At 35.1% G+C, this 24,594-nt stretch overlaps 2 protein-coding genes across 4 annotated transcripts in view; one reads left to right on the top strand and one right to left on the bottom strand.

Moving 5' to 3' along the window:
- Positions 1–24,594, top strand: part of LOC123680696 (golgin subfamily B member 1-like) — a 93,725-nt gene that overhangs the window by 45,377 nt on the left and 23,754 nt on the right. The window contains exon 7 of the mRNA XM_045618728.1: positions 13,720–13,933. Within this exon, the coding sequence (XP_045474684.1) occupies positions 13,720–13,933 (214 nt within the window). The remainder of the gene's footprint in view (positions 1–13,719; positions 13,934–24,594) is intronic.
- LOC123680695 lies at positions 5,086–24,526 on the bottom strand. Of its 3 annotated transcripts, XM_045618726.1 has the most exons (6): positions 24,284–24,526; positions 12,815–12,916; positions 11,852–12,744; positions 11,427–11,598; positions 10,898–11,027; positions 6,040–10,534 (listed from the first exon to the last, which is right to left on the bottom strand). In XM_045618726.1, the coding sequence occupies exons 4-6, from the start codon at positions 11,427–11,429 to the stop codon at positions 7,455–7,457; spliced, it is 3,213 nt and encodes a 1,070-aa protein (XP_045474682.1). In that variant the 5' UTR covers positions 11,430–11,598; positions 11,852–12,744; positions 12,815–12,916; positions 24,284–24,526; the 3' UTR covers positions 6,040–7,454. The 3 variants fall into 3 exon arrangements, 2 of the variants coding, with proteins under 2 accessions (XP_045474682.1, XP_045474683.1); XM_045618727.1 differs by lacking the exon at positions 11,427–11,598 and having other exon boundaries at positions 11,852–12,916; XR_006747554.1 differs by lacking the exons at positions 6,040–10,534; positions 11,427–11,598; positions 11,852–12,744; positions 12,815–12,916; positions 24,284–24,526 and adding an exon at positions 5,086–5,434 and having other exon boundaries at positions 10,898–11,036.

Below are 24,594 nucleotides of genomic sequence, written 5' to 3'. Positions count from 1 at the left end.
ATTTTCAAACTTCATTCAAATTTGTCTCGATCGAATATGAAGTTTTGAAATAAACAAAAAAAAAATTCGAACGGCCATTATTACAGAACGACATGTCAAATTGTGCTCATTATTATACTCAACTGCGAAATTCGAGATGTGAATCTTCTTCTTCTTACTTTCATCGTTTGGCAGTGTTTACGGACAAACGAACAGAATCGAATCTAAGAACAGATTCTCAGTTAGCTAGTTAAACCTTTTTGTTTGAAATCATTCATGGTTCAAAACTCGAAAACCATAGACATTGTGACGAAATGATAGACCAATCTGTTCGGAGACGAGCGCTCGAAAACGTTTGTTATGAATACAGATTATGAATCTATATAATCTGTTGAAATGCAGAAGGTATAGAATTCTCAACACAATTATAAATGCTATCATGGTCTATATCGAAGGTGGTCTCTCAGTGATTATTGTGAACGATCTGGTCGCATTAGTGATGTCAATTATTTGAGATATATTCCAAAAGGCTACTCATCCAGTACATCTTGAAAAATAATTTTTAATACCTACCTATATGTAAATGTTTACATATCAATCAGAATCATGCTCACAGTTCCATTAGCGCAGCCGCTAATGAGAAAAGTTTTTCAAAGTAAATTTTGATTAAGAATTATGTACTTAAGAAACACGGTGAGAGACTATCTGCGGCATCAGTTTTGTCGATTGAAACTAAAAATAGCGCCTGGTGTTAATTATGATTAGATTTTGGAAAAATTTGGTGGGAATCAAATCCAAAAAATTCGTTCATTTTAAATCTGTTTATACATTTTTTATTTCATTGATACTCAAACATGCGGTTATTCCAACCTATCGTTTTGATCCTGACCAGAAAATGCAACTGGCCTCGCGATGAACGCCTGAAACAGGAAAGCTGTGGGGAAGGTCTGTTTTATATTCTCAAGATGAGTTACTTAACTAAATAAAACAAGCGGCTAATTGGTCAAATTTTGCAAACCATACCCGAAGATGGAATTATGTAGTGAAGTGATAAGCTGTTCCTCAATAAACTTTGAGCCTTTGAAACTCCGAGGGAAAACGTTCAACAAGAAACTAATGCCAGTTGATAGGCTTTAGTAATCGGCTTCAGCAGTGGATCGATCGGGAGGCCCACCATTTGAAAGATCTTTAAAACGGAATTGACTTTTTGTGTGTTTGAAATTCCAACATTCCATCCAAATCGGAAAATTTCTTCGAATAATCTCGTTCAATTTAGAAGCTTATTTGATGGGATGACCAACCAAAATTCGCTGAATGGAGAAAATTGTTGTTTTTAACCATAAAAACAACATTGTTTGTTCCTTCGAGCGAAAGAGATTAAGGATTTAAGACCCTTATATATTTCACACAACCAGCGCCCGTGAAAAACTTCCAGAACCCTATCGCAAAAATCCCAGAGAACATCACGAGTCTACTGGCAAGAAACCAGTAACGAAACATTCTAGTGCCACCACATCTAGCGTCCGAGAAGAAACTTCTAGAGCAACATATGATCAAAAATGCCGAGGAACATCAAGAGTCTATTGGAACTTTCAAATAATAATGAATAATTTTTTTCAAAATCCGAAAAAAATTTTTTTTTACATATCTACAGCGAAACAAAAATTTCAAAAAATTTCACCCGAAATCAATGAAATTTCTCACGATTATACTTTTTTTATACCTAACACGAATATGAAAACAGAATCGAAAAATATCCAATGGTTCCTTAATAACGGCCATCCAAATTTCTCCTTCGGTCCTCTAACATAATTGAAAAAAACAACTGGTTGGGCTATGATGGGCAAAACTTTGAAATTGCATTGTCAAAACATTCTAGATGGTAGTATAAAATTATCAAAATGCGAAAAAAAAATTTCGCTGTAATTTCAATGAATCTCTGTGGGGGAGTCGAACTCTCGACCTCTCGAGTTATTACCCAGAATGTAAATTTGAACTGATGCAATAATATTAATTTTCGTAACCAAGCACAGAATTTGACAGTGTAATCGCATTTCACCGAATACTATTTTGCAAGTTCCTTGGAACGAATTTAAATTTGAAGTGAATTCTTCAGGTAGGAAATTGAGGGAAATTTGCAGCTGTTGAGTACTTCAATAATTTTCCAGATATTAATGGTATTTTATTATTCTAGAAATTTTCAAAAATAATTATATTTCAGAAACCTGAGAATTAACAGCACATCAGCAGAAGAATTGCAAAAAAATATTCAAATGTGGATACAATGTCAAATTCTCTGAATTGTTGGTAACGAAAATTAATATTGTTGCATCAGTTCAAATTTACATTCTGGGAAATAACTCGATAGTTCGACTCCCCCATAGAGATTCATTGAATTAAAGCAATTTTTTTTTGGTTTTTGATAATTTTATACTACCATCTAGAATGTTTCGACAAGGCAATTTCAAAATTTTGCCCCTCATAGCCGAACCATTTGTTTTTTCAATTATGTTAGAGGACCGAAGGAGAAATTTGGATCGTGGTTTTGGAGGAACCGTTTGAAATTTTTGGATTCTGTTTTCATATTCATGTTAGGTATAAAAAAAAGTAGGATTGTGTGAAATTTTATCAATTCCGGGTGAAATTTCTTGAAATTTTTGTTTCGCTGTAGACATGTAAAAAAAAATTTTAGTTCAATTTGACCACCAAGGAAAAAAATTGAAAACGTTGCAGGTCTTCCGCCATTTTGATTTTTTTTTCAAGGTTCTTTACCTTTTCTGAATTGAGCACTCGAAAATACTACTATTTGACCTAGAATTGTAACTTCAAAGGTTATACATAACTGACCACACTCAATAGATTATTGCTCAGAAAAATGTTGCACACCCTGTCTCTCGCTTATGCTTCGAAAACGAGTTATATGTGATAAAGCAAAAATGGGTCTCCTACACGCCATATAAGATTGTCCAGTTTATGATGAAACACCCTGTATGCATGGTGTCCCGGGAAGAATGCGACAAACGGATAGTACCGTGAATTGAGGTCATTGTAGAGGACTCGTATCAAGAAGTTTCAAGTTTCAATCGCCTGAGTGCCTTCGTTTGCGATATACAGGGTGATGTTCATTTTATGGGTGAAATTTCACAGATCAATAACACCTTAACTATTCGGACGAATAATTTCAAATTTTGAAGTCATGTCACCCTTTACTATCGCCTCCCTTCAATATTTCTAAGATCGAGTAAATCAGATCCGGACTAGGAAAATTTCAGACTTTTCCTATTTTCGTGGATATTGGTCACCCTGTACGTGAATATCCTCATTTTTTTTCGTTTTCGTAACCACAAAGAAATAATTGATAATAAAAATTCTGAATCTCTGTTTGGCACGGTCATACAGGGTGTTCAATAAACATTTCCTTTAGAGAAATTTTTTTATTTCAATAATTCTTCAATTAATTCACTGCATAATTTCAATTTTGAAGTTTGGTCATCTTTTACTATCGCCTTCCTTCACAATTTCTGTAATCGAATAAATCAGATCCGAACCAGGAAAATTTAAGACATAAATATTGGATCACCCTGTACGTAAACAATAGGATTTTTTTCGTTCTCGTAACCACAAAAATTCAATTCATTGTGAAAATTCTAAATCTTCTGCTCAGCACGTCATACAGGGTGATCAATAAACATTCTCGTATGAGTGAAATTTCATAGTTCAATAAATCTTGAACTTGTCGGAAAAATTATTTCGAATTTTGCAGTTCGCTATTCACTACTAATGGAATAAACAATTATTTTCACGTATGGACTCATGATAATCCAAAATCAGTGATACATAAAAAGTCCCAAGTTAGATTCTCTATAAGTATATAGTGCGGTGTATACAACAATCGTTGTAGGAGAATTTATGAAAATTTTCAGAAACATAATTTTGTTTGTTAAAAAACATTTCAATGGAAACGTTGTAGTTGCAACATGATGGATCTAATGCGCACTAATCAAAAAAAGTGCGTGAATATTTGTCTGTTGAGAACAAATGGATTGGCAGAGGTGGAAATGTGGCTTCGCCTTCTCGATCCCTTTATCTGACACCCTTGGATTATTCATTATGATGAGGTCTACAGACTAACAAGGGAGCATTTGCTACAAAGAATTATTGATGTTTTAGATATATTATTAAAGCTGTGACACTATGTCAACGTGCTCAAAATTGTGTTGAAATGGAGAAATACTAATTTGAGGATTTCCTGCTCAACTGAAAATATTTTATTTATTTTTTGTTTGATTCATTGTTTTCAAGTTCAAGTTATTCAATTCAGTTGCTGTTTTTGTTTTGTTCTTCATTCAGTTTGTTGATTAGAAGTTTTCTTGAATAATTTGAGCAAAATACAGGGAAAGCATTCATGAAGTGTAAAAAAACTGTGGTTCTCGAAATAATTTACCGATAAATTCAAGATTTCTTGAACTACGAAATTTCTTTCATGAGGGAATGTTTATTGATAGTGCTGATCACAGCTACAGAATTGAATCTTTGTGATTAAGAAAACAAGAAAAATCATGATATCAACGTACAGGGTGATCCAATATTCACGAAAATAGAAAAAGGCGAAAATTTTCCTAGTCCGAATCTGATTTATTCGATTTCAGAAATTGTGAAGGAAGGGGATACCAAAGGCTGAAAAGACTTCAAAAATTGAAATTATTCAGTGGATTAATTGAAAAGTTATGGAACTAAAAAAAATCACTCTCAGGGAAATTTTTATTGATCACCCTGAATGACCGAGCCAAACAGAGATTTAGAATTTTTATCATGAATTAATTCTTTATGATTACGAAAACGAACAATAATAATAATAATGAATTATTATTAAAAATCATAATGTTCACGTGATCCAATATTCACGAAAATAGGAAAAGTCTAAAATGTTCTTAGTCTGGATCTGATTTACTCGATTTCAGAAATATTGAGGAAAGGCGCTAGTAATGGGTGACAAAACTTCAAAATTTGAAATTATTCGGTCGATTAGTTCAAAAGTTATTGAACTGTGAAATTTCACTCATGAGATGAACATCACCCTGTATATCCCTATTGGAATATATTTAAGGTATATAAGATACTAATACACAGTTGTTGATATTAATCGTTTATTATTAAACACTCTAGCTAGTCTCTAAGCAAGCTCTGTTCAGAAGGGAAGTTTTGAAAGGACTTGCTAACTCAGGTTATATCGCTGACATTTGCTCTCGATCATTGAAGGTCTTTCTTGTTCTTCCTCTCGATGGCCTCGTAACTCGCTTGAGCGCTAGCAGCGCTACGGTCGTGAGATGAAGTAACAAGAATAGGTAGCGAGTAATGTTGGTTGCCTCTCTCGGGATTTGTTCAGATGAAGTAATACTCTAACACTCCCTCCCTTCATCGAACTACAACCAGCATTATCCACTCTAAGATTAATCTGTAAACAGAATTCAATAAGCTTATACTCTAGAAATATTCTGAAAACAAAAATTCAATTAAGTCATAAGTTTTTGAGTCAATCTCTTATGACCGTCTGATGGTAAAGGTTTTGTCATTATGTCAGCCACATTCTCCTTGGTTGGAATCCATCTCACTGTGATTTTCTTTTCTTCAACACATTGTTTTATGAAATCACCATGTGTTTCAGCCATGTGTCTTCTAAGTCCAGATTTCTCTCTATGTAGTAGGTCGTCATTTATTACCTCTAAATGATCATCAAATACTTTTAGTTTGTGGCTACCATCTTTCTTGGTGCAGTCTCCAGCGGATTTGTTATCACACCAGACTGTTATAGGAAACATAGTTTTTCCTACCACAAATCTAAGTGCCTTATCGAGAGATATTAATTCTTGACACGCATCACTCATAGCTAGGTATTCGGCTTGACAGGTGGACAATGTGACATATGTTTGTTTATGGCTTCTCCAAGCTATTACATCTCCAAACAATGTAATAACATACCCTCCAGTTGATGAAGAGTCAGTATGGTCCCTAAAGCTTGCATCGGTAAATGCTTCTAAGCCTTCAGTTTGAGTTTGAATTTAAGGCCCAAATTCACAGTACCTTTCAAATACCTGAAGATCCTCTTTACATCTTTCCAATCAGCTTCGGTGGGCTTTAGTTGTTTTCTCGCTAAATAGTTAACGGCAAATGTTATATCTGGCCGTGTACCATTTGAGAGATACATTAGGCTACCAATCGCTTCTCTATAAGGAACTCTCTTCATCTCTTGTTCATCTGAGTCATCTTGTTGATTTGCTGATTGATTTTTCTTAATCCTGTTTTCTACCTGTCTGGTTACCATAGGAGTATTTTGAGCATTGCAATCATTCATATTAAATCTCTCTAATATATTCAAAGTATAATTTGATTGATCAATTTTTATATATCTATCTTCTCGGTTTCTTTTTATATTTATACCTAGAAAGTTTTTAGCTTCTCCCAGATCCTTCATTTCAAATGCTGCTCGCAAATGGTCTTTTATTTCTTGCAGTTTTTCTATGTCATTACTGGCTAGCAGTATATCATCTACATATATGACTAGTACTGCCATTTTACCATTTCTCCTCCAAGTATATAAGCAGGGCTCATGTAAATCATTCTCCAAACCTAGTTTCTTGATTTCTTCGGTGAATCTCTTATTCCATCGCTTTGGACTTATCTTTAGTCCATAGAGAGCTTTCTGGAGTTTACATACATGAGATCGTTTGATCTCATTGTCGATGTCTACTCCATCTGGAATCTCCATATAAATTTCCTCCTCTATAGTGCCATTTAGAAAAGCAGTTTTTACATCTAATTGACAAGCATGTAAGTCATACTTATTTATTATTGCGAATGTAGCTCTAATTACAGGAAGTCTTGATACTGGTGCATACGTCTCTTTAAGGTCATAAATATTTTTGTCCTTGAAGCCTCGTATGACTAATCTTGCCTTATATCGTGTAAGGCCGTTTGCCTCTAATTTTCTCTTAAATACCCATTTCGAGTCTATAATGTTTGCCCGTTTTCCAGATATTTGAAGATTCCTTTTATCTACCAAAATCCAAACCTTGTTTTGTATCATGGAATCAATTTCTTCTTTTATAGCTTTCTTCCATAAGTGGCCTTCTTTAGAATTTATAGCTTCCTCAAATTTTATTGGTTCTTTATATAATGAAGAAATGAGATAAAGCCTCATTTCTTCTTCTCTATCGGTTTTCTCATATTTCTCTAAAATATTATTCTCAGAGTAATTAAGAAACCTCGCATAGCTTACATCCTCTACGGTTTTCTCTAAGTGTACCAGATTCCTTGCCTTTTCATCGGCATTTCCCTTATTTTGACTCCTCGTATATGGTTTCGAGGTGTTAACTGTATCTCCAAGTTTTGGAATATTTGATTCAGTTTCTTTTCTAGGCCTGCCTCGTTTCCTCGGTTCAGCCAGCTCTACCTCTTGTTGTTCCTCATTGGTCTCTTCAATGTTTTTCATCCAATCCCAGTCTATTATATTTTCCTGGGTCTCTAATTTTGCTCTTGTGTCTTCGAGTATCTTTGTAGACAAGTTTCTCGTTACATCTCACATGTCGAGATTCGAAGAACTTTCCGGAGCTTGGATGCCACATCAAGTATCCTGTAGCGGTGTAGCCCACTAAGACAGCTTTCAGGGCACGTTCTCCAAATTTCAAGCTGGGTTTTGGAATTTTTACGTATGCAATACATCCAAATCTCTTGATTTGATCAAAGTGGCATTTTGCATTTGGTACAAACTTTGTCAATGGTGTTTCATATCCGATAGACTTGTGTGGTGTTCTGTTGTACGCATGTATAGATGCATCAACAGCAAGCTCCCACATACTCTTAGGTAGTCCGGAATCAAACATGTATGCACGAACCTTCTTTTGGATTGTAGAGTTAAACCTTTCTGCTACTCCGTTGTGTTCAGGCGTATATGGTGCTGCAAACTCGTTCTCTATATTTTCTCTACTTAGTACTTCTAGGAATTTCTTTCCGGTAAATTCTGTTCCTTGATCTGACCTGATGTAACACACCTTCTCATTTTTCCCCAAAAAGTTTCTTGTTGATATTAGGAATTTTTCTAATGCTTCAGCCGACTCGTCCTTTGTTTTTAATGAGTAGGCTTTAGCAAGTCTCGAATAATCATCTATGTAGACGTTAATGTATCTTTTCTGACCTGGATGAGATGGTGGTTTGATAGGTCCCATCGTGTCAGTGTGTATCAGCTGGAGTTGTCTCTCAGCTCTCATTCTAGTTTCTTTAAACGGTAGTTTCTCCATTTTTGACATAATACATACTTCACATTCTAAAATAGATTCGTCAAATATGACTTTCTTAAGTTTGTCATTTAACTTCTGCATTTTCTTAAGATAGTTAAGTGAAGCATGTCCAAGTCTACAATGCCATAACATTGCTTCGTTAATTTTTCCTGAATTATATGAGTTATTGTCTAATGGACTTACGATACATAATTCCTCTAAGTTTTGCAGTGATTCCAAGTCATCGATCTTAATTACATTTCTACTGATATGACTGCAGTCCCAATTTTTCTCTTGTTGCTCAGATTTCATTTCGTCTGTTTCGTCAGTTGACACTTGTAGAACTTTCTTTTTAGGTGAAGAGATGAGATTATTCTCTTTCTCCCTCCCAATCGCAGATTCCGGTTCTCCCTCCGAACCTAATAACTGGTTATTGGAATGTGTCTGCGATTGCAAGCTCATCTCATCTTCTTCGCTTATCGTTGCTCTGCAACAATAAACTTCGTACTGATTTTCAGTTTCAGTTTCATCGGAAGTCTGCTTTCTCACTTTGAAGTTTAGAATCCAGTTCGGTTTTTCATACTGTCCCTCTAAAACAATCTCATTATTAACCTTGTTGTAAACTCTTAGAACTTTGTTATCTAGGTAAATCTTGAACCCAGAGTCTGCAAGTTTACGTAAGGAAAGCAAATTCTCAGAAACATCTTTGGCTGCAAATACATTTTGCAATTTCATCGTTTTCTCACCTCTAAAATCTGAATCCAAGATTAACTCACCTTTACCATCGATTACAATATCTGCTATCTCCTTTTTATTAGCACTCTTTATACTCGTATTTTGACATCTCTCAAAATTTCTCAAAATCAGACTATCATTTACGATATGGTGTGTTGCTCCAGAATCTGCAATGAAGGTAATGGTTCGACTGAGCTTACCTGTTTTGTTTTTGGGTTCTCTCGACTCTATACTTCCAACCCTTCTTGCCTTGACATGAACATCTTTGACGAGTCTTCCGTTTCCTCTCATTCTCCTCTGGCCTATGTGGCCCTGTCTCGTAGTCCTCGTCTTCGTGTTGAAGCTCGACTTGATTAACCTGCCTCCACTCGATCCTCTGAATTTAACAGGCCTAGTCTTGTTCGTATTACTGTTGTTAGGGCAATCCTCCTTCTTATGGCTCTTGATTTCCCCACAGCCGAAGCAGTACCAGTGTCCCTCTTCGTTGCAGCGGAAGCATTTCAATTTTTGTACCCGTTGAATTGTTGGGATCTCCTCTTTAATCTCAGACCTTTTCTCAGCCTCTAATCGAGAGATGAAAGTCTTGATCTCATCTAGGGTCATTTCTTGATTTGAGGTCTGTCTCCGGATCAGATCTGCATTTCTTAGTTCGGGTGTGACTGGTGATACAGCCTGGTAAAAAGCAGATCTCATCTCTTGGGCGGTGAGCTCGATCACATCCTCACACGCTTCATATTCTCTCACTATTGAGTCAAATCTTTCACAGAAATCATCTACTGTTTCGTGTCTCTCCATTTTGATGGAGTACAAGCGAGATCTGACTGAAGTGTGCGTCACATTTGATTCGCACTTCCTGGAGGACCTCAAAATTCTGATTATCTCAACAGGATCTCGGATATTGAGAATTTTCTTATGGTAGTTCTCGTCAATCCTGTTGATGATTATATCTCGTACCCAATTGCTTCTTTTGGATTTGTTTGCCTCTGACCAAGTGTGGTCACTCGAACTTGGCTCTATGACATCCAACAAATCATTTGTCAAAAGCTCGGATCTCAGACTGTCGATCCAGATCTCAAAATTTGCATTTTTCTTGAGCTTATATTCCCTCTTAATACTCATCTTGTAGCTAAGCAGCTCTTGCTCCGACAAGTCTCTCGATCCTTCTTCCTGGTTTGAGCTGTTGTCCACAGAAGTTTTTGCCCTTTTTGCCGCGGTCCCATTGTCTTCCGTGGTTTTTCTTTTTGGGGCTTGAGCTTCCGCTTGAACAAGGTTCCTGTTCTTTTCTTCGATAATTTTGAGACGGGTTTTCTCTGCTTCCAGATTGTTTTGTGATAGCTGTGTTAGAGCCTGTACCATTTGTCTAGCACTGTTCATCACTTCCTTCAATATAATGGAGGACTCTAGTAATTGATCAGCCATCACTTTATTCCTCTTGGCCACCTCTTCAGTCCTATTCTCTAACAATCTCAGCCGTTCTCCAGCATCTTGAATTGTTATATTTTCTACTAGGTTAATTTCATTGTTTTGTCCTACATTTTCGGATCCCTCTGTAACATGGATTTGTTTTATAAACCTGGGTTCTCTCACACTCTACATCTCTAAAATTAACCTCTAAAAAAATATTCTCACAACTCTAAATCTCTAAAATTTAATAAAAATTATTCTCATAATACTAGTTACCTCTGTAACATGAATTAATTTTTATATACCTGGGTTTTCTAATACTCTTATATTCTCATAACTCTACTCTCTCTATTGTCGACAATTTCTCCTCTCTCAAATCTCTAATATCTCAAAAGGGGTCAATTCTCTAAAATATTTCATTTAGTCTCTTAAGTATCACTCATTGATACTGCTCTAATCAAGTAAAATCAAGTAAATGGCAACTATTAATCTCAGAAGAAACTTACGTTGGTTCTGCCAATTCTCTCTTTCCTCGTTATGTATGAACCCTCTGTGTTCTGCACTTATGGAAGTGCTGGAATCTGAATCACTATCATACTCCACCAATGGGTTTCCTTGATTTTCTTTGGCTGCCATCTATTTCAGGTTTTATGAAACAAAAATATTTATATCATGTATTTCAAGCAATTTTTGTGAATTATATGCTCTCTTAGTACATCTAATATTTTCTACTACCAGGTATAGGATATAAAATTATGTTTCGTGCTTCTGAATTGTCTCAGACGCACAGCAATCTAATACAATTCGAAACAGGCTATGAAGTTTTCAAAATATCACCACCTCATATATATACACCTTACTACAAAAAGCGGTATCACGCACTGCAATGAATACCTGTTGAGTTAGGTATGGCCATTGTACAGATACGGGGTGAATACTTGAATTCTATAATAACCCTAGCTTACAAACAAACAACACAGCACAGCAAGCATTGTATGAAAGAAGCCCTGAAATATTGATTATCACTAATCTTACCATACTGCAGTTTTTGTAGTTTAGTGAAATAAATAGTTCCCCAAAATTTTATCAGGCATTATGAATATATATACTTTCAAAATATCTACATCTCTGGCTTATTTATGTGGAATGTGAAACATCCAATTTTACATTACCAAACCTCTAGGTGCTGTATGTAGAATCTTCAAATCTAAAACAGACAGTATGTTAGCAAAATCACTACAGTAAAACTAAATTTCAACCTCTGAATCTAAATCTATAAATCATGTGTATAGTAAAATATCTCATTTCTCTAATAGAAAGGTAAACACATTATTTCCAAATACAATATATACTGTATAACAGGAATTCTCTATTTCAGGAATGAATGTGAAATAATTCATTTCCATTCACTGAACTAAATAAAATATCTAGTATTGTAATTTTGTTGAAATTCAACTCACCTCAATATTTTTCTCGTGTGTACAGAACAGTTGTTTACCTCGTTGCGCAGTTTAAAGCGTGCACTGAGCCTATAACCTATTGGAATATATTTAAGGTATATAAGATACTAATACACAGTTGTTGATATTAATCGTTTATTATTAAACACTCTAGCTAGTCTCTAAGCAAGCTCTGTTCAGAAGGGAAGTTTTGAAAGGACTTGCTAACTCAGGTTATATCGCTGACATTTGCTCTCGATCATTGAAGGTCTTTCTTGTTCTTCCTCTCGATGGCCTCGTAACTCGCTTGAGCGCTAGCAGCGCTACGGTCGTGAGATGAAGTAACAAGAATAGGTAGCGAGTAATGTTGGTTGCCTCTCTCGGGATTTGTTCAGATGAAGTAATACTCTAACAATCCCAAACTAAGGCACTCAGGTGATCGAAACCTCTTGATACGAGTCCTCCATGATGACCTTCATTCATGGTATCCGTTTGTCGCATTCTAGCCGGGACACCCTGTATAAATTCTCTTTTTCTTCAACAGCCGCCATGGAAGATAGAATAAAAGAGCAATTCAAGATCGGTCAATAACTTAGAAAAATCCTATGGTCCTTCAAGAAAGATGAAAAAGAGATCAGGTGACCTATAAACAAGATTTGTAAACTTTCAGTCATCCTGTCAAAGCGGGAACTTCATCAAGACCCCGTCACAAACTTTCTTGTTCAGTTCTATACCGAGGAGTCGAAAACAGAATTTAAGAATTAAGAATTTAATAACAACTCATAATACAACATCATCAGTTCCTGACTACGCACAACAAGAATCATATTACCATTTGCAAACTGGCATATCAACTCAACCTTGGATGGCACTCGATAAAGAAGTCACCTGTCTCCATGACGCCACAGAAAAGTCTGCAATAATGGAATAATGTTCTAAAAGCAAACATGAATTCGAATTATTCAATTCACAATGAAAAATTACTTCCATAAATTCTGTTCAACTTATAATTGAATTCCATGGGATGACCAATCGAAACTTGCCTACTGGAGGAAATTCCAGCGAAACTCAATGACTGCGGATGACCTGAAAATAATAATAATAACTAATATTGTTATCATTGAAAATAGCATAGAAGCTCAGATTATAATCAATAAATCGTCATTCCCTTCAAGTCTGATCATTTAAACTTGTGGACAAACTGTGCAGTTTAGAGTGTCTCTTGAATTCCTGAGCCTGGTTATTCAGTATATCGCACAAAAATCATCCTCAAGTCAAGTTACGTTTCAAACCATAAAAACAAAATTCGAATTTCTAACGTTTCAACAACGTTCTTGCTGAACTAATTTCGATTAGAATAAAATTATTTTGGGCTGAAAACTTCTTAGTATTAAAAAAAAAATTTATAATGATTATTAATTCGGTGATCTCTAACAGGTTTCTAGGTCAGGGATTCATTCACAAAACCAACTTTCTGTAAAAAAGAAAGAAAGAAATGGAACAACAAGAACTACAATCAAATACAGATGCACGAAATTACAATGTATTTGATTGTAGTTCTTGTTGTTCCATTTCAGAGCCCTGATGAAGACTTTGAAATAAAGTCGAAACTAGTTGGCCTTTTTTACAGAAAGTTGGTTTTGTGAATAAATCCCTGACCTAGAAACCTGTTGAAGATCACCGAATTAATATACATAGGTCTTATCATCATTCATCGAATGATTATTAATTTATAATTCGTCTTTCGCAGTAAGCTTTCGATGATAACACTGTAATCTGATCGTCATACACCCCAATAATGTTTGGTTTTACTCGTTTTATCATAATTTCTGATGCTTCCATTGATTCATACATCATAGTACTTATTATCCACGTTTTTCTTTCTATAGATGTAGCTGCATAGAACAGGAGCTCAAAGAATTCTCCATCAAAATGAAGGAGAAAGAAAGTATAATTTTAAGAGAAAGAGACGAGCTCAGAGCACTGGTTGAAGAACTTGCTAAAGCAATAAGACGCAACAAGACTGCTATACAAGAACTCAACTCAACTAATGAGCAACAAGAAAATGTTATTGACAATATGAATGCAATAATCAAAATGAAGGTTTGTAGGCTAATTCCCAAAATATTGTCAATGCGTGTATGCGTATACAATAGGCAGAAAAAGTTCTTCCTCTTTCATTAGGTTTAAAACCTGTTCATTATCCCTTCCACGGGCGTAGCCAGAAAAGGGGAGATATTACCACAGTATAGAAACTATATATAGTTCCTATACTGTGATGTTACCATGTTGCTGTGCTGTGCTGGCGTTCAGCAGAACTGTCGACCTACCTTCGCGCAGACGTAGTCGATAATCTGAATATTGAAACAGTTGCAAAAGAGTAGTTCACACAGTTATGGCTGCGTTCAGCGGAAAGTTGGACGAATCTGATCAGTGAGCGCTTGCTCAACATGTTTAGTCAGCGGACGCCATTAGTCTGAGCGACTTTGAATTATTTATTTATTTATATACAGAAAAGAGTCGAGGTGAAACCCATACGAATTACGCTCACTAATCCCAATACGTTTTGATAACTGTCAAAACAGAGGTTTTAGAGGTTAGTTATTTTCTAACCTTTCAGAATCATATATTATTCATGATTCCCTATTCAGTTAAAATATTTTCGAAGCTACGGCACTTCCAGTTATACAAGAAATGATAAAATGTTTTTCAAGAAAACCTTTTTTTATTTTAGTTTTTATATATTAACATTATTTACGTTTTCAATCTCTCCTCAAATTCTTGCGTTAGTCCTAATTCGAAATATTGAAAAAAAAAACAAAAAATAAGAAAATTTCCACTCACTATTATGTGAATAATTTTCACTATAAATATCATATGATTGGACTCGATTAATTTTTTTGTAGTAGAATGATGTAGGAATATCGTGTATCTCTCGAATTTGAGAAATATCATTACAAGGTGATTCAAATATTGTCAATAAAATTTGATCAATCGTATTTCAAATAAAATCCAATTTTTGTACGATTGCGTTGGATGCGTTCGATCCCCTAATCCACCAAAGGATTTTTTCCAGTGGAAAACACGAATATCAATGAATCAATTGAAGAATTGTGAATGCTTTAGAAACATCAGAAATATATTAAGTTCTATAAAGACATCTTTATGCACGTGCTTGAAATGTTTAAAAGTAGGTAGATGGATACCACTTGGAGCAATATCTAAACATTCTAATCTAAAAATTATTTTGGTCAAGTGTTTTTGTTGGATTTATTAATGGTTTAATTTAATTGATCGATTTATATACCTCTCTTCTCTCGGTTTCTCTCTATATTTATACCTAGAAAGTTTTTTCAGTTACTAGCTAGCAATATATCATCTACATATATGACTAGTAGTACCACTTTATCATTTCTCCTCCAAGTATATAAACAAGTAGATCATCATGTAGATCATCCTTTGAACCAAGTTTCTTGATCTCTTCAGTGAATCTCTTATTACATCTCTTTGGACTTATCTTCAGTCCATAGAGGGCTTTCCGGAGTTTACATACATAAGATCGTTTGATCTCATTGTCGATGTCTACTCCTTCAAGAATCTCCATATAGATCTCCTCTATAGTGCCATTTAAAAGAGGCAGGTTTTTACATCTAATTGACAAGCATGTAAATCATACATACAGTCTAGATACTGGTGCACATGTCTATTTAAGGTCATAAATATTTTTGACCTTAAAGCCTCGTATGACTAATATTACCTTGTATCGTATAAGGCCATTTTCCTCTAATTTTCTCTTCGTGTAGTAGGGTACTTGCCTTTTTATCGGCAGTCCCTTTATTTTGGCTCTTTGGAGTTTTTCATCCAATCCAAGTCAATTATATTTTCCTGGGTCTCTAATTTTTCTCTAGTGTCATCGATTTGTTTATTTCTATAAACATCTTTGTAGACAAGTTTCTCGTTAAATCTCACATGTTGAGATTCAAAGGGCTTTCCCGAGCTTGTATGCCACGTCAAGTATCCTGTAGCGGTATAACCCACTAGGACAGCTTTCAGGGCACATTGTCCAAATTTCAAGCTGGGTTTTGGAATCTTAATATATGCAAACATTACAATATATAATAATACATACAAATACATCCAAATCTCTCAATTTGATCAAAGTGGCATTTTGCATTTGGTGCAAACTTTGTCAATGGTGTTTGATATCTGATAGACTTGTGTGTTCTGTTGTACGCATCTATAGATGCATCAACAGCAATCTTCTACATACTCTTAGGTAGTCTGGAAGCAAACATGTATGTACGAACCTTCTTTTGGATCGTCGAGTTAAACCTCTCCGCTACACAATTATGTTCAGGCGTATATGGAGCTGCAAACTCGTTCTCTATATTTTCTCTACTCAGTACTCGATATAACACACCTTCTCATTTTTCTCCAACAAGTTTCTTGTTGATATTAAGAATTGCTAATGCTTCAGCCAACTCATCTTTTGTTTTTGATGAATAGGCTTTAGCAAGTCTCGAATAGTAGTCTATGTAGACGTTAATGAATCTTTACTGACCTGGATGAGATGTTGGTTTAATAAGTCTCATCGTGTCAGTGTGTGTCAACTGAAGTTGTTTCTCAGCTCTCATTCTCGTCTCTTAAAAAGGTAGTTTCTCCATTTTCGATATGATACATACTTCACATTCTAAAATAGAGTCGTCATATATGACGTTCTTAAGTTTCTCGTTTAACTGCATTCTCTTCAGATAGTTAAGTGAAGCATGTCCAAGTCAACAATGTCATAACATTGCTTCATTGATTTTTTCTGGATTACAGGAGTTATTTTCTAATGCACTTACGATACATAATTTCTCTGAGTTTTGGAGTGATTCCAAGTCGTCGATCTTAATTACCTCTCTACTGATATGACTGCAATCCTAATTTTCTTTTGTTTCTCGGATTTTATTTAATCTGTTTTGTCAGTTGAAACTTGTAGAACTTTCTCTTTAGGTGAAAAGATGAGATTATACACTTTCTCCCTCCCAATCGCAGATTCCGGTTCTCCCTCCGAACCTAATAACTCGTTATTAGAATGTATCTGCGATTGCAATCTCATCTCATCTTCTTTGCTTATCGTTGCTCTGTAACAATAAATTTGAAGTTGAGAATCCAGTTCGGTTTTTCATACTGAATCTCTAAAATGATCTCATTCTTAACCTTGTCAACTCTTAGGAGTTGGACTTGTTCTCTGAAACAAATTCTTTATTAACCTTATTGTAAACTCTTAGGACTTGGAATTGTTCTCTAAAGCAATTTCATTATTAACCTTATTGTAAACTCTAAGTAAATATTGAACCCAGAGTCTGCGAGTTTACGTAAAGAAAGTAAATTCTCAGAAATCTCTTTCGCTGCAAATACATTTTGCAATTTCTTAGTTTTCTCATCTCTAGGATCTGAATATGAGATTAACTCACCTTTACCATTGATTACAATGACTGCTATCTCGTTTTTATTAGCACTCTTTATACTCTCAAAGTTTCTCAAAATCAGACTATCATTCACGATATGGTCTGTTGCTCCAGAATCTGCAAAGAAGTTAATGGTTGGATCAAGCTTACCTGTTCTAGTTTCTCTATGCTCTATACTTCCAACCCTTCTTGCCTTGGAGCGACACTCTTTGTTGAATCTCTTGCTCTCTCTCATTCTCATCTGGTCTACGTGGCTCCGTCTCTTAGTGTTGAAACTGGGCTTGTTCACTCTACCTCTACTCTATCCTCTAGATTAAACTGGCCTAGTCTCGTTCGTGCCACCATTGTTAAGGCAATCCTCTTTCTTCTGGTTCTTGATTGCCCCACAACCATAGCAGAACCACTTATTCTGTTGCCTCAAATTGCAATCAGTTGACCAGTGTCTCTTTTTGTTACAACGGTAGCATTTTAGTTTATGCACTTTTTGAACTTTCGGAGTCTCCTCTTTAATTTCAGACCTCTTCTCAGCCTCTGATCCCTCTAATCGAGAGATGGAGGTCTTGATCTTGTCTAAATTATATCTTGGTTTGAGGTCTGTCTCCCGATCAGATCTGCATTTCGTAACTCGGATATGACTGGTAATACAGCCTGATAAAGTGCAGATCTTATCTTTTGAGCAGTTAGCTCAATCACACCTCACATGCTTCATACTCTCATACTATCGAGTCGAATCTTTCACAGAAATCATCGACCGATTCGTGTTTCTCCATTTTAATGGAGTACAAGTGGGCTCTTACCTGAAGTGTGTGTCGCATTTGACTTGCACTTCCTGGAGAACCTCAAACCTCTACTTACTTCAACAGGGTCTCGGATATTGAAAATTTTCTTTTAATAATTCTCCTCAATTCTGTTTATGATAATGTCTCATACTCAATTACTTCTCTTGGATTTGTTGGCCTCTGAAAAAGTTTGAGGAGGTAGCTCAATCACATCCTCGCAAGTTTCATAGTCTTATACTATCGAGTCGAATCTTCCACAGAAATCATCGACCGATTCGTGTTTCTCCATTTTGATGGAGTACAAGCGAGCTCTTACCTGAAGTGTGTGTCAGATTTGACTCGCACTTCCTGGAGAACCTCAAACCTCTAATTACTTCAACAGGGTCTCTGATATTGAAAATTTCCTTGTGATAATTCTCGTCAATTCTGTTTATGATAATGTCTCGTACCCAATTACTTCTCTTGGATTTGTTTGCCTCTGACCAAGTTTGGTTACTCGTACTTGGCGCTATGACGTCCAACAAATCATTTGTCAAAAAGCTCAGATCTTAGACTGTCTATCCAGATTTCGAATTTAAATTCTGCTCTGTAATATGAATTAATTTTAAATACCTGGGTTTTCTAATAATTTTTTCTCTCAACTCCAATTACCTCTGTAAATTGAATTGATTTTTAAATACCTGGGTTTTCTAATACTCTAAATTTCTAACATTCTCATAACTCTAATGTCGATAATTTCTCCTCTCTCAGATCTCTAAATCTCTAATATCTCGAAATGAGGTTTCGTCTAATGACTCTAAACTTTCTTTAGCATCTTTCATCTAGTCTCTTAGGTATCACTCATTGATACTGCTCTAGTCAGCTAAACTCAATGAAATGGCAATTATTAATTGCATGAAACGGACTTACATTGGTTCTGACAATTTTCCCTTTGCTAATATTGCATGAAACCTCTATCTTCTGCACTTACGGAAATGATGGAATCTGAATCACTATCATAACCCACCGATGGTTTTCCTTGATTTCCTTTGGCTGCCATCTCAATTTCAGGATTTATGGAACAAAAATATTTATATTATGTATTTCAAGATTTTTGTGCATTATATGCTCTCTTAGTACATCTAATACCAGGTATAAGATATAAAATTTTTTGTCGTGCTTCTGAATTGCCTCAGACGCACAGCAATCTGATACAATTCGAAACAGGACTATCAAGTTTTCAAGCAGCACCACCTCGTACATGTACACCTTACTTCAAAAGCGGTATCACGCACTGCAATGAATACCTGTTGAGTTAGGTATGGCCATTGTACAGGGTGGGCAAATAAGCGAGGTAAGCGGCTATATCTCAGGATCCACTCATCGTAGAGACTTGCGGTAAAAAATTTTACCACTAAAGTAAACAAAAGAAAACACTGGAAATTGTTTTGAAGTTCATACCTCCACCGCTAGGGGGCGTAATAGCTATCGTCGAGTAGAAAAATGCATTTTACTCGAAAAATTTCCATATTAAGTGGGAAAAAAAATATCATCACTGTAAACCTTGGAAAATTCTCTATCTTTTTTATTTGTCATTTTCGATTTTGCGACATCAAATAAGGGTGAGGGAAAGATAGAAATCTGACTGATTGAAATGTCTGTAACTTCAGCTTGGCTCAACATTTTTGAGCAAATTAGATCTTATTTGAGAGACAACATCTTGTTGATTAAGGAAAAAATATACTCATTATGAATTTGTTTCAGCTGCTTCCGATAGGGAGCGCTAAGTCACAAGTTCATTGTTTTGTTCATTTTTCTCTGAAATTTCAAATGTAATGATAGGATTTTCTTAACAGAAACAAAAATTTCATTGAATTTGCATAAAAAAACCTCAAGGTCGCAAAGCGATAATTTCAGGCGTTCTGAAGTTATGGCCGAAAGAAGATATTCTTCAACTGATGCAATGCGAAAAACCAAATTGAGTCTTCAAGTTCTAACAGAAACAGAAATCCCATCAAATTTGTATGAAAAAACCAAAAGGTCGCAAAGCGATAGCTTCAGGGGTTCTGTAGTTATGGACGAAAAAAGATATTCTGCAACTGATGCACTGAAAAACTAAATTGTGTCTTCTTTCGGCCATAACTCCAGAACGCCTGAAGCTATCGCTTTGCGACCTTCTGGTTTCTTCATACAAATTTGATGGGATTTCTGTTTCTGTTAGAACTTGAAGACTCAATTTGGTTTTTCGCAGTGCATCAGTTGAAGAATATCTTCTTTCGGCCATAACTTCAGAACGCCTGAAATTATCGCTTTGCGACCTTCAGGTTTTTTCATGCAATTTCAATGAAATTTTTGTTTCTGTTAAGAAAATCCTATCATAACATTAGAAATTTCAGGGAAAAATGAACAAAACAATGAACTTCTGACTTAGCGCTCCCTATCGGAAGCAGCTGAAACAAATTCATCATGAGTATATTTTTTCCTTAATCAACAAGATGTTGTCTCTCAAATGAGATCTAATTTGCTCAAAAATGTTGAGCCAAACTGAAGTTACAGACATTTCAATCAGTCAGATTTCTATCTTTCCCCCACCCTTATTTGATGTCGCAAAATCTGAAATGACAATTCGAAAAGATAGAGAATTTTGCAAGGATCACAGTGATGATATTTTTTTTCCAACTTAATATGGAAATTTTTCGAGTAAAATTCATTTTTCTACTCGACGGTAGCTATTACGCCCCCTTGCGGTAGAGGTATGAACTTCAAAACAATTTCCAGTGTTTTTTTTTGTTTACTTTAGTCGTAAAATTTTTTACCGCAAGTCTCTACGATGAGTGGTTCCTGAGATATAGCCGCTTACCTCGCTTATTTGCCCACCCTGTACAGGTACGGGATGAATACTTGAATCTTATAATATCCCTAGCTTAAAAACAAACAACACAGCACAGCAAGCATTGTATGAAAGAAGCCCTGAAATATTAATTATCACTAATCTTACCATACTGCAGTTCTTGTAGTTTAGTGAAATAAATAATTCCCCAAATTTTTTATCAAGCATGATGAATATATACTCTCAAAATATCTAAATCTCTGAGTTATGTATGTGGAATATCCAATTTTACATGCTTCAAGCAATGTATGTAGAATCTTCAAATCTACATGCTTCAATCCTCTAGGTGTGGTATGTAAACTCTCTAAAATTATCCACATCACCTAAATCTCTCAAAAGGTGGATGTGACATCTCTCGTTAACAATGAATATATAAGATCTCAACAGTTACATATGTGAGCGATGAACAAACATCTGAGACAATGAATTTGCAAAATCTCTACATTTGCATAATCTAAATCTCTTGATGGTGAACATCATCTTAATCTATAAAACATGTGTATAGTAGAATGTCTCACCTCTCTAAGCATCAACGGTCAATAACCGTTAAGAATCAAAGTTACAAAATCTCTACATTTACAAACATTGACTCTCTTGATGGTGAACATGATCTAGATCTATAACACATGTGTATAGAAAAATATCTCATTTCTCTAAGCATCAACGGTCAATAACCATTAAGAATCAAAGTTGTATAATCTCTACATATACAAACATCTGATTCTCTTCTCTGATAGATATAGAGCAAGAGTCCGTGAGTGCCAGACCTTCGGATTTTTATAAAAGCTGAAAGTTCTTCTATGTGTGCCCCTAGTACAGGTAAGAATGATCCCCACCCATGAAGCTAAGGCAGCGATGGTTTTGGCAGGTAACAGGTAACAAAGGTGTGTAAAATTCCATCTCGAATTCATCATAAAACTGAATTTTTTTATATTTGATTCATAATGATATCAAAACTCGCGTTGCTCATTGCCAGACAGTTAGTATGGTAACAACCCTCTGCCGGACACCCCTAAACTATTATAATATATAATTTTACTTACGTTATATTATAAAACCTAAATTTATATATAATTTTTTGGGAGCCTATTAAACTATGTTTACATAGTAGCCAGACAGTTTCGAAGGTTCTATCATCTTGCCAGACGCATTCAAAGTGAGCAGTAATCGGGAGAGCAAGGAGCGTATACAAATTACTGCGAGTGAAACAGAGCGCTTGGTCTATTGCGGCTCTTCACTGCGCATCCACTGTTATTAATTTCAAATTGTACAGTTAATTTTTTCCTTAATCCAGAAATTTCATTAAGTAAATTGTTACAGTTTGAATAACAATTATTTAAAATAATACTCAGTAAATTTTTTCTAATACAATGTCAATAATGTCGAAAATCTAATAATTTAATTGATATCATTTTTCATTTTTAAGAAGTTTATTATTTTCAATGCTATTAAAATTATAAAGCCAATGAATCAATATTTTCATCATTTTCATTGTTATCGTCTATATATCCATATTCCTCGTCACTATTATTAAATTCTGTGGATTGATCGTCTTCAATATTGTCTTCTCCATCTGTTTCTGTTTCTGCAATAGTAAAAAGACCAAGTTAATTTAATTACAAACAGTCCCAAATGAATGTACAATAATTTAACATAATTATCAAATACTTGGAACTGTTTTTAGAGATTCGCTGAAATAATTCGGTCAAACCATTTAAAATAGTAATGGTTATTTCCCAGTATCCAAACATTATTTACTGGTTTATATGCTGTTGGTTTTTATAAGTGAGCATTGTTCCATATGCTATAATACATATGTAATTCGCTCGCAAAAATTGCTGCAATAGCTCACTTTTGCAAGGTGCTAAACTGCTAGCATCGAAATTTTGAAACTTTTTTCGATTAAAAGCTTCGTTCACATCGGATACTGTATACGAATCAATAAACATTTGTAGCCTAGCAGCATCAACATCATTGATACTATCCATATTGTATAGATAGCATATAAAACTTTGAATTATATCGAAGATTAATACTTGTTCATTGTTATTTTCGATGATATTGCTGTCACCAAACTTCATGAATGCTTGTTGAAATTCTACATGTTTTTTTAACAATTTGAACGGTTTCGAGTTTGCTTTTCTGAAAAATGCAGGATTGTAATCACATCCTGTGAAAGCGTGTAGTCCAGGTATGCTTCTGCAAATAGATTCTCCTAATTTGGCGTGTATTTTAGTAAGGTCCACATATCTTGAATTATTTCCAGCTCCTGTAAGCATCCAAACGTGCGATCTATCATTAAGACGATGCATATGACTTAGCATTATAGTAGCAACATCGGTGTCAACAGTTCGAATCACAATGTTTGCTTCATGATTGATTTTACACGCATGATACACTATCTTGGTGTCTGCTTCGTCATGCTCTGGGCAAGGCAATTCCTCATTTATATTTGACATTACTTTGTTGGCCTCATTAACAGTAAACGAATGACATTTTCTGAAATTTATATGTATCATTTTATTGCCAATAAACGGCGCCATTTCGTCAGAAGCCCAATGTAAAATAAAAAAATCAACTAAAGCTTCTTTAAAATTAGAATTTTTTAATTCTTTGATAAAGTCACTAAAACTTTGTATACTCCAATAGATCAAGGACTCTGTTTCACTCGCACCAGTTACTGTATATGCTCCTTGCTCTCCCGATTACTGCTCAATTTGAATGCGTCTGGGACCGTATTCTCGACAAGTGATCTTTCAAAACGTATACGTTCATTCAGTGTAATTAGCACTGGCAAGATGATAGAACATTCGAAACTGTCCGGCTACTATAGATAAACTATAAACATAGTTTAATAGGCTCCCAAAAAATTATATATAAAATTCAGGTTTTATAATATAACGTAAGTAAAATTATAAATTATAATAGTTTAGGGGTGTCCGGCAAAGGTTTGTAACCATTCTAACTGTCTGGCAATGAGCAACGCGAGTTTTAATATTATTAAAAGTCAAATATAAAAAAAATCAGTTCTATTATCATGATCAATTTGTGATAAAATTTCACAAACCTTTGTTACCTGTTACCTGCCAAAGCCACCGCTGCCTCAGCTTTATGGGTGGGGATCATTCTCACCTGTACTAGGGACACACATAGAAGAACTTTCAGCTTTAAAAAAAAAGGTCTGGCACTCACGGACTCTCGGACTAATAGGTAAACAGATTATTTCCAAATACAGTATATACTGTATAACAGGAATTCTCTATTTCAGCAATTAATATGAAATAAATCATTTCCATTCACTGAACTAAATAAAATATCTCTAGCCTCAGAATTAAGTTGAAATTCAACTCACCTCAATTGAAGTTTTTCTCGTGTGTACACAACAGATTTTCAGAATAAGTGTTTACCTCGTTGCGCAGTAAAGCGTGCACTGGAGCCTATAACCTGTTCGATTAATAGGTTTAGCAGAGTATTCACTAATACACAGATAATGTTTTAATAGTTTAATATAGTCTCAAGAATGTCTCTCTCCGAGCAAGTTCGATGTCGAATAGTCTTATCTTTTAGATTAGACCTCTGTCATCTGCTCTAGATCCTTGAGGATCTATTCTTGTTCTTTCTCTCGATAATCTCGATGGTCTTGTCACACGCTTAACGCTCGCG

This window comes from Harmonia axyridis, chromosome 5 (genome assembly GCF_914767665.1).
Source record: "Harmonia axyridis chromosome 5, icHarAxyr1.1, whole genome shotgun sequence".
Taxonomy (NCBI): Eukaryota; Metazoa; Arthropoda; class Insecta; order Coleoptera; family Coccinellidae; genus Harmonia; species Harmonia axyridis.
Note: the sequence above shows the minus strand (reverse complement) of the source record. Positions and strands in the feature narration are given on the sequence as shown.